General features: G+C 33.9%; 1 protein-coding gene across 1 annotated transcript in view; it reads right to left on the bottom strand.

The window, feature by feature from the left end:
* The window catches only part of LOC123664093 (rho guanine nucleotide exchange factor 17), an 89,731-nt gene extending 86,337 nt beyond the window's left edge, over positions 1 to 3,394 (bottom strand). Inside the window, exons 1-2 of the mRNA XM_045598706.1 lie at positions 3,278 to 3,394; positions 412 to 2,431 (exon numbers count right to left, since the gene is read on the bottom strand). Of these exons, the coding sequence (XP_045454662.1) occupies positions 412 to 2,431; positions 3,278 to 3,339 (2,082 nt within the window). The 5' untranslated portion in view covers positions 3,340 to 3,394. The remainder of the gene's footprint in view (positions 1 to 411; positions 2,432 to 3,277) is intronic.
* Positions 3,395 to 13,179: the final 9,785 nt, after the last annotated feature.

Genomic DNA, 13,179 nt, shown 5'->3' with positions numbered 1-13,179 from the left:
GTATTTAAACGTCCGACCATGAATTTGATCTCGGATTAAGTGGAGCCATAACTGTAATTGTTTACTTCATTATAAATGACCATTACGAATTTCTAGAAAATAGTTTCGACATACTTCGGAAATAATACATGTCTTCTTTTTGCAAGAATAAATTTGGTAAATAGAATATTTATTTATCATTGCAACGATTAATGTCGTAGAAAATTCAGAACAACCGACAAATCACGAGAGTATTGCGGATCAAAAATTTTCACAACTATTTGTTAATGAACTCAATACCATCAATCTTGCTAGCTTTATAAATATAATTTTTAATGCAAAATTAATCAAGAAATAAAATCTGAGATAGACCCAAGATAGTGTTAATATATCAAGTTAAATTATGTTAGTTATTAGCAACAAAACACTTACATTATGCTGATGAAGGGTCAGGATAACGTTGTCAAAGGTGGAAGAATTTGACAGCGCCTCTGAGCTGCCACGAAGGAGTTCGGCTAATAAGTCAGTGCCAGGTTTCACGCCAGCTAACTTTGAAGGCGACGATGTGGCTCTGACATGTGTTGGTCCCTTGGTTCTTGATCCAGCTGTAACTGCGCCTGCGCTTATTTTACGGCACGGCACAGTGGCGTCTGAGAAACTTCTACGACCGACTTCAACAGACCGACTTGATGGAGCCTCTAAATTTTTTCCAAAAGCACATTTTGTAAACTGGTTTCGCTTAACTTCCACATCTGAAGTATCCGAAGGACTAAACGGAGAAGGCGAAGCCGTTCTATCTCGAGAGCAAGAATCGCTCTCTGCTTCGGATGGAGAATCCCCACGGGATATTACTCCATATTTTCTTCTTACTCGATATGTTTCCTCGTCTCTCTCATCAGAGCTCTGTTGAGAAAACCGAGCACGTCGAGCCCTTAGCTCATCTGATCTTGGCCAAACAGGTGTTGATCCTTCACTTGGGCTCGGTGGTCCATTTGTACATGAGTCATCAGATTTTTCTCCAAGTAAAGATGATGTTCGTGCTTCTGCTGATAAACGCATATCTGAAAGAGAAACGTCACTGCTCTCTCGTTTACACCCGTTTACGGAAGATGGAGGATCTTCTTCGCCACCATCATCACTTGCAGTTGTAATATATATACCTTTCCTTCTTTTAGTCTTATCAAGAGGTCTACGTCTTTCCCTAGCACTTATAGGTGCAGCTGTGCACGGATTTTGTACAGCCGCTAATAAATTTGCAACTTGTTCACTAGTTATCGTTTCGTCTTCTTTGTCTCGATCTAAAGAACCATCCGATGCACCATCTGTATGCTGTGCTTCATCCGATGGCAATTCTTTTGACCACTGTTTCACTATACACTCATATACCGGCACAGGAATTGGTATCGAACTGTCAACTTCACTAGCAGATTCCTTACGAGGAGAAAAATTAACACATTCACAGTCTACGTTCACACAAACATTACTGGGGGGAGCTGGAAGAGGAGGGAACGTAAAAGGCTGGGAGGGTTCAAGAGGAGATGTGCCTTCACTATGCGCTTGAGCACTATCTGCTTGTGAACCGTCACTTTCTTCACGTAATTCATGCAAAACACGAGGTGCCATCAACACCGGTAGGCTACCTCCGGCATCAGACGGTCCCTCCTCCCGCACTGGAGGTACGCGACGCGGTAGTGGATGTGTTAACGAACGAGCACCAAGTTGCTTATGAAGAGCGTCCGACGGCACAGACCGTGGAGCTGGCGATGCATTCACAATAAGTCCTTCATCGGAACCAACAGCGGAGTCGACAGACGCGACCGACCCACCTTCCGTCACATTTTCTTCTGTGACACTAGTAGACTCATTACGACTGGAGGCCGATTCATTTTCCTCTTGTCGTTTGGGCCTCTTTTCAAAATCAAAAATGGAAGGTTGCTTTCCTCGATAATACTTTTCTTGCGCAAAGTCGCCTTGCGAGAAAGATGCACTACGATACGGTATAGTCTTTTGGGCATAAGATCCGACGATCGAACGCGGCTCAACGCGAACTAATGTAATTTTATCCGCATCAAAATCATCATAACGATCAACGGATACGCCACGAGTGGGGCTGTGGCGGTGTCTTAACCTTGGTGGTGGTACCGGGGGCAGCACAGGGGCTGAGTGTGGCGGTGGAGGTGGCGGTGGCGGTGGTGGCGGGATAGGAGTGGTGTGAGCGCGCGGCAGTAGGCGCTCGGTAAGGTCCCGTAGGCGCTGGTGGCGCGAGGGCCGCTCATCGCGCGCGCCGCGGCCCAGGCGGCGCTGGAAGCGATCCAGCGTGCGGCGGTCCGGCTTGGCGCGGCCGAGGCACGCCGCCACCGCCTCCTCGGAGCAGCAGCGGCACGGGCAAGCGCGCGGCGGCGGGGCGCGGCGGACGGTGTAACGCACCGCGCCCAGCGTCACGTACGGCGACCTGCGCACACGGCGATATTTTTAGCGTAACGTGTAACCCGCCGAGCGGTTGGGCGGCGAGTGCGACGGATTTAGAGCGGGCCAGCTTCCCCCGCAACTCGCCGCTGAATTCCGGGAGGATTCCCCGCGACCCACTCCGACGAAGAGTTATATCGGAGCGGATGATTCGTAACTGCGCTTTTCTTTGAAGAGCCATTACGGACGTTAGACGGAAAGGCGTAGATACGAATAAACTTGAAATAATAAAGTTAAAAGTTAGGGAATGAATATCTAAGAAAAAAAATTGAGAGATATTTGTGAGAGACGGCAGGTGCCAGACAGACAGACGGAAGACGCCTCAAGTATAAATAGGCGGACGTTGGCAATTCGGTGATACGCGACCTCGTAACAATGTTTACATGCCGTATCTTGTTGCAGAGGACTAATTTATATTATTATGTTTATTGAATTCCTTGAAACATAATTGAAGATGGGAGGAAAGACAAATTATACTTAATGAGAGAGCAAATAGAGGAGACGTGAATACACCTCCATGCTACCTACACGTAAATATCTTGATTGAAGTATTTATACTTAATGCACTGAGTCAGTCTTGTTTGTTATTTCGCTGACTCTCGGATGTTTTATACGTCTACGAATTTTATTTATTTTCTGCTTACTCAGAAGTCTCACGAAACTGAGATTTAAATCTTATTGATTTATTTAAGCAAGTTATTTATAGCTGAAAGTGTTAAATTTAGATTTCGATTTTTTTTAAGTCACATTACTGTGAGAGTCTACTTCAGTATTAATATTGCGAAATGTCTTAATTAAAATAATAGGTAGAAAATCGGTAAATACAGGGGACCTGGAGAAGTCGCGTCGTCTTCGGACGCCATCTTGGGGGGAACGCGAGCGCGCGGTCGCCATTGATCACGTGACCCCGCGCATAATGCGCGCACCTACTCGGTCATCTGAAACCAAAGGACAATCTCTGTAAAATCATAGTATAAACATAAATAGCATAGTAATTACTTCTTCAAGTTTTAGTATTAAAATGTAGTCTATACTCTATACAAATAAATAAAATTGGAATATCTGTTTGTAATATTAAAATAACCGCTTTTTACTAAATGCATATGGATGTATACACGGTACATATACAAAAATAACATTTTTCACAACTGTTGTCTGTGTGTCTGTCGATTTGTTTGTTCCGGAAAATTTCTGAAACCGCTGGACCAATTTTGACGGGGCTTTCACTGGCAAATAGCTGATGTAGTATGCAGTAACTTAAGCTACTTTAATTTTAGGAATGTATTTATTATATAACTCTGCGAAACTCTCTAGTTAGTTATATTAAAAGGCTTCAAAAAAAATTTGTGTTTTAAATTTCCTACTTTATTTTATTTAGGTAGATTAACAGATATTTCAGACTATAAGTCAATATAATATTCAGCATTTTTTACAAAAAATAGACTAAGGTGAATCTGTGTTTAACCAAGTTCCAAAAAAGGAGGAGGTTCTCAATTCGACTGTATTTTTTTTTTATGTATGTTACATCAGAACTTTTGACCGTGTGGACCGATTTCGACATTTTTTTTTAATCGAAAGGTGGTGTGTGTCAATTGGTCCCATTTAAATTTATTTGAGATCTAACAACTACTTTTCGAGTTATATCTAATAATGCGTTTTTACTTGACGCTTTTTTCGTCGATCTACGTTGTATTATACCGCATAACTTTCTACTGGATTTACCGATTTTGATAATTCTGTTTTTGTTGGAAAGGAGATATCCCTAGTTTATACCATGATAAGGAAACCAGGATCTGATGATGGGATCCCAGAGAAATCGAGGGAAACTCTTGAAAATCCGCAATAACTTTTACTGGGTGTATCGATTTTGATAATTCTTTTTTTGTTGGAAAGAAGATATCCTTAGTTTAATACCATGATAAGGAAATCAGGATCTGATGATGGGGTCCTAGACAAATCGAGGGAAACTCTTGAAAATCCGCATTAACTTTTTACTGGGTGTACCGATTTAATTCGAATAATTTTTAATTTAATCGAAAGTTGATGTTTGTCGTGTGGTCACATATAAATTTTATTGAGATCTGATAACTACTTTTTGAGTAATCTTTGATAACGTGTAGTTACTTAACTATTTTTTCGTCGATCTACGTTGTATTACTCGTCGATGTAATTGAAGTCGGTTTTTTTTTTTCGTTTGCAAGCAATTATATAATACTAGCGAGGTAAGCAAGCGTACGGCCCACTTGATTGTTTGCCGTACCGTACCGTACCGTATGGACGCCTGCAACATCAGAAACATCGCAAGCGCCGAAGTTGCTAAAATTAACAAATCTTAAGTGAAATAAATAATGTAAAATTAATTTCTTGGTATATTTTTTTGCGCTGATATCGCATATATGAAGTCGGGTCAACATATAGACTACATATGCTATCACCTACCGGGAACGAGCAGTGAACCTTTATTTCCTCAACGCATTCCTTAACAACGTGTAATCTAACGACGCATATTTGAATGTTGTTGTTATTATGTTAATAAACATGCTATACAAGCTAGCTTCACACTATAAAAATCACGCAATATTAGTAACTAAGCCGATAAATATAATTAAATGAATATAAGTATACAAGACAATTTAAATCAGCGCCATCTATGAGATTTTTCTGTAGATATGAAATGTAAAGAAGAAACGCGTAAATGAATGTTATTTTAAAAGGTATATAATCGTAGCTATTTTTGGTGCTGTATAGCGTTCACGCAGACGTCGTCGCGGGCAGCAGCTAGTAATATAATTTATTTCAATTAATTATTTTAATATTAATTTAATATTTATTTCAGGACTAGCCCATATAGTGTTAGTAACAATGTTGCTTATAATCTAATGTTAGTAAAATTACAAACCTTAAATTATTACATTTTAACAAATTTCAAAATAAAAAAATATTATTTTTTCAATATATTATATTAATGTGAATTGTAATTTAATTGTTAATTTATTTATTTATTTACTATTTAATTATTATCATTACATTATTATTATTAACAACTAGCTGACCCGGCGAACTTCGTAACGCCTAACACAAACTTTATCGTATGGTATTAAAGTTCAAATTGACTTTTAAGTATTATAAAAATACAAATCTTTTGTATGGGAGTATAGAAAAGTGTTGTTTTTAGACTTTTTCAGGAAATTTAATTTTTTTTTTTTATAATTTTTCTCTCCGTAAGAACCATCCTCGTACTTCAAGGAATATTTTAAAAAAAGAATTAGCGAAATCGGTCCAACCGTTCTCGAGTTTTGCGCTTAGCAACACATTCAGCGACTCATTTTTATATTATAGATTTGTAATTAAGGAGTTAAATACAAAAAAATCAAAACAAAATACAAAATAGACATTATAAGAAAAAATATATATAATAATTAAAAACAAATTTGTTTTGATGGTAAATATTTCCAAACTCTAATAATTGTCAACCTGTTTTATTTTTTTCCAAATTTTGTATTTATAATCCTTGTTTTATTATTGTGTTGTCATCTTTGTATACAGACTAGTATTATTTATGTTTTCGTTATCTGAACGCCAAATTTGATTATGTAACAATAAACTAAATTTTGGGGAAGACACTGTGGCCTGTAACAGCTTTTTTAAGCTAGGACGGGTCGGATGGACTAGGTCTTCTTGATAATGTAAACTACATAATTTGAGCAAAATAAAAACTATTTATTATATTATTATTATTATTTCATATGCAAGAATTATTTATGATTATCGCTTTATAGCTATAATTGATCATCAGCTAAAAATAGGTACTATACATTATAATTGAAATTAAAAAAAAAAAATATCCGTGCAGCAACGTCCAACTCACAGCAGAGTAGCGTAATGGATTAAGCTCCGATCTTTTTCCTAGATGGAGAAAGAAGTCTATGACAAGCAATAGGATGTTACAAACTGAATGAATCTACCATTCAAATATTCGTGTAGTATAACAAAAATGCCACAAATCTAATTCTGTATATAAAAGTATTTTTAATATATTTTTTCTGTGTTTCCATAATCGAGATATACCTAAGCTGTATTTTTTCTAGAAACTTTATTTCAGTTTGCTTATATATGTCTGTATCATGTACACGCATTAAACTAAAGATACACTGGAATACTGGCTACTTTTTATCCTGAAATTCAATTCCGTTCACGTGGGATGAAAGTGAAATTTTTTAATCTTTAACGAAATCGCGGCTACTGTTAGTAATTTACTACAAGAGTCAACAATAATATTCCTTAAATAAAAATGTATGTATACCGGAAACATTTTTATAACCATAATTAAAAAATCATAATTTCGTTTCATCCCTGGCTCACAAAGACCGCAAATCGTTTGAAGTCCCGCAACAATACCCGCGGGACTTAAAAACGGAATAATAAAACAACCAAACATTCCTTCTTTAATTGCGACAGTATACACAAATGATCTGATTTAAGAATTCCGAAATGAGTTCATTTATCTTATGGTGATAAGTAAATTAATATAATTTCATGTTTGTTTATTTATAAGTCCGCTGAAGAGTAACTGCAGTTTTTCTTGCCAATTATTCTCTGTAAAATGTAGATTACATTCTGAATCTGTTATAACTTAACCATAATTTATCGGCTAAACACTAAAGTAATTACAATTTGTGACTACTCAAAAATTCTTTTGAACCTACCTCCAATCCCGCCCAGAAGCTCTGGTCACCTTACTCGCCACAGGAACACCACACTGCTTGAAAGCAGTATTATTTAGCTGTGAATTTCTGTAATATCGACGTACGAATAGGATGTCCTGCTGTGCTCTACCTCAATTAAATAATAAATCTAACATAGTTACACTTCTTTATTATTGAAACAGACGGAAGTTAAAAACATTCATCAATTTATTAGTCAATACGTTAAAAATTATTAAAATAACACAATATTTCAATTCTACCTTCAATCGTTACAAATATGCGTGTAACTGCTACTTTTCTAAATTGAAGTGTTCGTATTTTTTTTAATATATATATATATATGAATGGTGGCAAACAAGCAGACGGAGCCATCTGATGTCATACGGCTACCGTCGCCCATGGACATCTGCAACACAAGAGGAATTGCAGGCGCGTTGCCGGCCTTCAGGAAAAAGATGCTTATTCACTCGACGCTTGAAAACCCCCAAATTATTATATAATATTATATAATGTTATAAGATACCTCCTTTTCCTTACTAAGCAGATCATATAAGAATAAACCTCATTCATAATGTACCGGAAACTTCTAAATTTACGGAAAACAAAACAACACGAATAAACAAACGCGTCGACTAACATAATATCAAGATATTGTAAAGCTTCTCTTGTTTATTCTTTTGAAAACGATTCTTTACAGACGTTTATTAAAAAAGGTTTTAAGGATGAAAGGATAGAAGAAATTTTAATAAAATTTCAAGCATTATAATTACTTTGGTTTGCAAACGATAAAAAACCAAAGTACCAATTAATACGAATTAGCTAGTTGATAAAAGAGTCAAAATAAATTCGCATTAATAAGGATAACACAGAAAGTATTCGCCAGGTCTTGATCAAGTATAAATGAATCTACATAACCAATAAATACTAAAGTTTTTTGTGATGAATGGACAGACGTATATTTGTTACTCTAATACGCTAAAAGAACTGAATTTATTGTTACTAAACTTGTTTGATAGATAGCTGTAGATCAAAAATTTCACATAGTCATCTTTTTATCCAGATATCCCCATGAGATCGAAAACCATGCAGATGAAAGCGCGAGACGCAGTTAGTTTACATGTAGAATTAACATTGCTTGGTATTAAATACTAGTAATAAGACAATTTAAGTATGGTGAGATAATGCAAAGGTTTTTAAGAAGACAAAGAGTAGATCAGTGCGAATAAGTGGTAGTTACCACGAAAAGGATTTTATTGCCCATATTACTCCTTTTTTTTATTAGCGAAAGATTATAATAGAATAATAGCATGGTGACTATGCGCAAAACACATTAGTTTACGCCATTTTTTAACGCGAACTCGTGGAGGCCTATGTCCAGCAGTGGAATGCAATAGGCTGAAATGATGATGATGATGATGAATGATAAATAAAATAGAACTCTTTTACTAACAGAATAATTCAGATATACGAGTATATATATTTTAAAAAAGAAACCATGCTCGTGATTACTTCTACAGTCAAACTACTTTTCAACCGACTTCCGAAAGGGGGGGTTTTCTCAATTCGACTTTTTTTTAAAATGTAAGTTATGAACTTTTTACGTAGTGGATCGATTTCGATAATTGTGTTTTTAATCGAAAGGTGCTTTTTATGTGATGCCATTTAAATTTAATTAGCATATTATGATGATTAATTTTGAGTAATATTTGATAATGCGTATTTACTTGACTATTTTTTCGATTAGGTTGTATTACTTTGATGTAATTAAAGTCGTTTTTTTGCAAGTAAACACATATATAACTTAATAAGATTAAATTTTTAATACAATTAAATTCTTCTTGCATTACAAATTTTCATGATTATCCTTCTCGCGACACCTATAGGAAAGCTACGGAATCGTAATACATTCACCGCCCTCATGCAATGCTTAGTGCTTGGGCGGGCGGGAGAGACTACTCTGTTGTACACTAGATGTCGTCTTACCCGAATCGAGGAGTTTACAAATAATAATTGAATTTATATTATTTTATTGTAGCGTAACTTTACTTTGACGAAAACAAACATATTCATACTACAAATTAATTGTCAATCAACATAAACGAAAAAGACAAAAAATAAGCAGTTTCATTTTTTTATATCTACAAGTTTTATGATATAAAGTACATTTCTATGTGTTATTTTATATCTATATTATGTGGATTGACATGGTTAAATATCTTTTATAATATGATTAAGAGATATATTTGTAAAATTATATTTTCACTGCTAAACACTACCGTCCTTGTTTATGCCTCGTTTAGTCGATCAATTGAACTTTTACCCTTCGTCCGAAAAGATGAACCTTATTATTCAATCACTATCGCTGTCATATATTAAGTTCTCGACATCAAGGATCACTTATAATCACTTATAAAATGCAATTTTTACAATGTAATAAAATGTTTACGAAATATATTATTGTAAAACCTTACACGTATTGCAGAGATTACGCGTGATTTATTCGTTGTCTCGATACGACACGATCATTTGCGTTGCCATTTAAAGTCGAATCATATATTATTTTAACATATTAAAACTTTTTACGAGTATTAATTTGGTTTTTAAAATATAAAATGTATAAAAATTCAAATTAATCACGCACGTGTTATAAATATTGACTTATAAAATTTTAATCCTGATAAATATTTAATTATGTTAAATTGAAAATAAAAAAAATACATTTATAAAAATTCAACGCATTTATCCGACTTTTATTGCTATAATCTTATTAATTAAGTATATCAGTTTTTTGTAAATATGATCGAAACTAATGAGTGCAAAACCCAAAACAGCTATAATTTTACTTCACGTGTTTTGTGTTTTTCCATCCTCATCTATTAGGATTTTTCAATTCCGAAATAAATATTCCATATCTGTCAGAGTATTAAATATTAATTTCATTGTCAGATTATTAATTATTGGTCGACAAATCAATGGTCGTAATAGGCTTAAAGCTCCTAAATCATAACATTACTTTATTATGGATTTGCAAATGTAAAGTATATTTTTTATAAATTTAAATATTTCAGAAATAATTTAATTTTCTGTTAATGTTTAAAAATATAAAAAACTAACATACTTTTACAAACATTTCACTATATCAGTACGGTCAGACAGATGGTAAGCGGTCATCGTAGTCAATAGGTAGATGCATAAACAGGTGCATGCGGTCCCAAGTGCGTCGCAATCGCTTAACCTGTTCCCAAACCTCATCTGATGACCTGGCTACCTTACAAACTACAGGTACACAGCACTTCTTGTGGGCAATATTTTTTGGCTGTAATCTGTGTAGGATTGAGAAGATTTGTAATTTTCCACCTTTCCATATCTTGAGCTAGATATTTCCTGACCCCTCAAAAAATATTTATAAGAATAGTCCAGAAACCAAACAGTCATGTAACTTATTGTTCCACACGCTTCCTTCAAGTATTTTATAAAATTGAAGCAATATTTATACCACCATATCCTGATAATTTATAGCATACTTAAAACCTTGATGAGACGAGGTGTATTTTTAATTCCTTGCTAATAATCCATAAACGAACCAAGGTTAAGATGACATCGCCGATAATATTTTGTCTCCCAACTTCCTTATACCAAGAATTCGTATAAATGTCACAATCTTTATATACTCCACACCACATCAATGGGTATAACACTTGGCATTGATGTTTTTAGTAAAACCTTAAAGAGATTTACATAAATAAAAAGTAAGTCCATTTCGTTGGTATCACGTAAGGGCGACTGATTTGGCAATATCTCAAACGATAAATTTTTAAAGCGGGTCGACTACGTTGTTGCTTTGTTAGGTTTTAACAGTGTGAATCTGTGGGTTTAATTTAAGGAATTATCTGTTATTGTAAGCACTTTTCTGTCTAGGGTCCTATGACTGCACAGCTGACGTTATCTTGATGTTTTTCTTTGTCAAAATAATAAGGTTGCGTGTATTTTTTACTGTAACATTATATAAGATCAAATATAGAATGTCCTTGTTATGCGGTAAAACTGCCGCAGACCACAGATTATGTAAACACATTTCACAAACCAGTAAAAATGATAATATTTTATCAGAATCACTCGAAATAATTGTTTTAATTAAGATACATTAAAACGGGTTATTTCTTTTTTCTAGATCAAATTGAACCAATTACCATGCAGTTTTTAATTATAAGTAAGACGCAGTAAGTTACTTTTTTTAAAGAATTTACGAAACACTGAAACAACGTTTACTAGCCTAAATAAATCAATTTTAAATGCTATGAAATATAAAAAAAAAGCATAATGGCAAAACGTGAACTTGGAGCTAATTTTAATCATTTGCCTACATATTTCAAAAACATTTTGGTACAATACATTTTAAGGGAAGCTTCATTTTCCTTATACGTACCTAAGCGACAACACTGGATAGGAAAAAATATTTCGAGAATGTAGTCTAGACATCGTCTATTTTGTGGGTCACAAGAATTTGATCCAAACGTGTTATTTTCGAAAACGATAGTTCTGATTTTTCTTAGGTATTATAAATATCATACACTAGAAAAATACTATAATTTTATCATCATAATAATAATACAAATTTATCAATATATACTTACATGCGATTTGGTATGTTTGAGTTATGAACAACAGAACTTCAGTTACAATTATTGGTTAAGTAAAATTAAATGGTTAAGTTACAAGCTAAGAGTAAATTGACTTGCTATCGTAATAAATAATATTTTGTAGAGCAAAGAATATGATGTATGGAAAGACGAACCTTAAAAGTAAAAAAAATACTAGATACATAAATCTTAAATTCGCTGTGATAGCGTATATAACTGTATACTAACTAAGCATTTCATAAAATATTTCACAAATATCTATATCCCCTTATAAATGACTAGCCGACCCATAACCACTTCATTGGGCATTAATTATTATTTTTGGGATAGAAATATATAGTAAAGTTTTCATCATTTCTCCGACTTGATTTACATATACTATTATTTTTTACTAAATTTTTTATTCAATAACAATAAAATATAGCCTGTATCACTCCTGAATAGTGTAGATTTTTGTTAGTGAAAGAACTTTCATGATCGAATCAGTACTTGCGAAGATTACCCCCTACAAACAAACAAATTTAGAAACTTTACCTCTTTATAATATTAGTATAGATATTGAAAAGAACAAGTTAATATAAATGTAAGCAAAACTTTGTATTAATTGTTTAAGAAAAGAAAAAAAAGGTTTTTTTTATTTACACCTATTTTTAAGAGAAATAAAATAATTAGAATCCAAATGCGTCACCACTCTGGTAAAAAAGATAATAAGTTATACAAGTACCTGTAACATTAGAATAGTTGACATTTTGCGTTTCATACGCATATTACTGGTCTTGATTTCTAAGTCAATAATCTTATCATATATGTAAATACTAAACATGTTTTTGTGCGACACTTCACATGAATTTGAATATTTCTAAGAGTTGAAAATTTGTTTTCTTTAACAATCATGTTATTTTTGCTTTATCTGTTGAATAAATATTATATAGATCTTGTTTTCATTCTAATATTATGATGTTGTATTAAAAAAATAGAATTTGATGCGGCGTGCTATGAGAAAAAAAATAGACATTTCATATTGCTTAAGCCGTTGAACCATTTGTAAAGGATTTGCAAAAAATTATAAACAAATGAAAAATAAAACAAAACTCATCTAAATGCACTAACAAGCTCCTCATTTTAATTATATATAATATCCAGGTGTGGTAAGTTAATGGTAGATAGATATTAACTTCAATATCTATACTAATAGATGGAGAGCCAGTTTTTTTGTTTGTTTATACTGCGAAAACTACGAATCGATCGAAATAACATTTATACCATAAGATATAGGGTGTTTTGGAGAAGGTTTAATTAAGTATAATTATGATATGGTACTGTGTGGCTACGGTACTAAAGAATATAGCCACCCCCTCTCTTCCCGTGGGTGTCGTAAGAGGCGACTA

The sequence above is a fragment of the Melitaea cinxia genome, chromosome 21, assembly GCF_905220565.1.
Source record: "Melitaea cinxia chromosome 21, ilMelCinx1.1, whole genome shotgun sequence".
Lineage (NCBI taxonomy): Eukaryota > Metazoa > Arthropoda > Insecta > Lepidoptera > Nymphalidae > Melitaea > Melitaea cinxia.
This window is presented reverse-complemented; position numbering and strand designations above follow the sequence as displayed.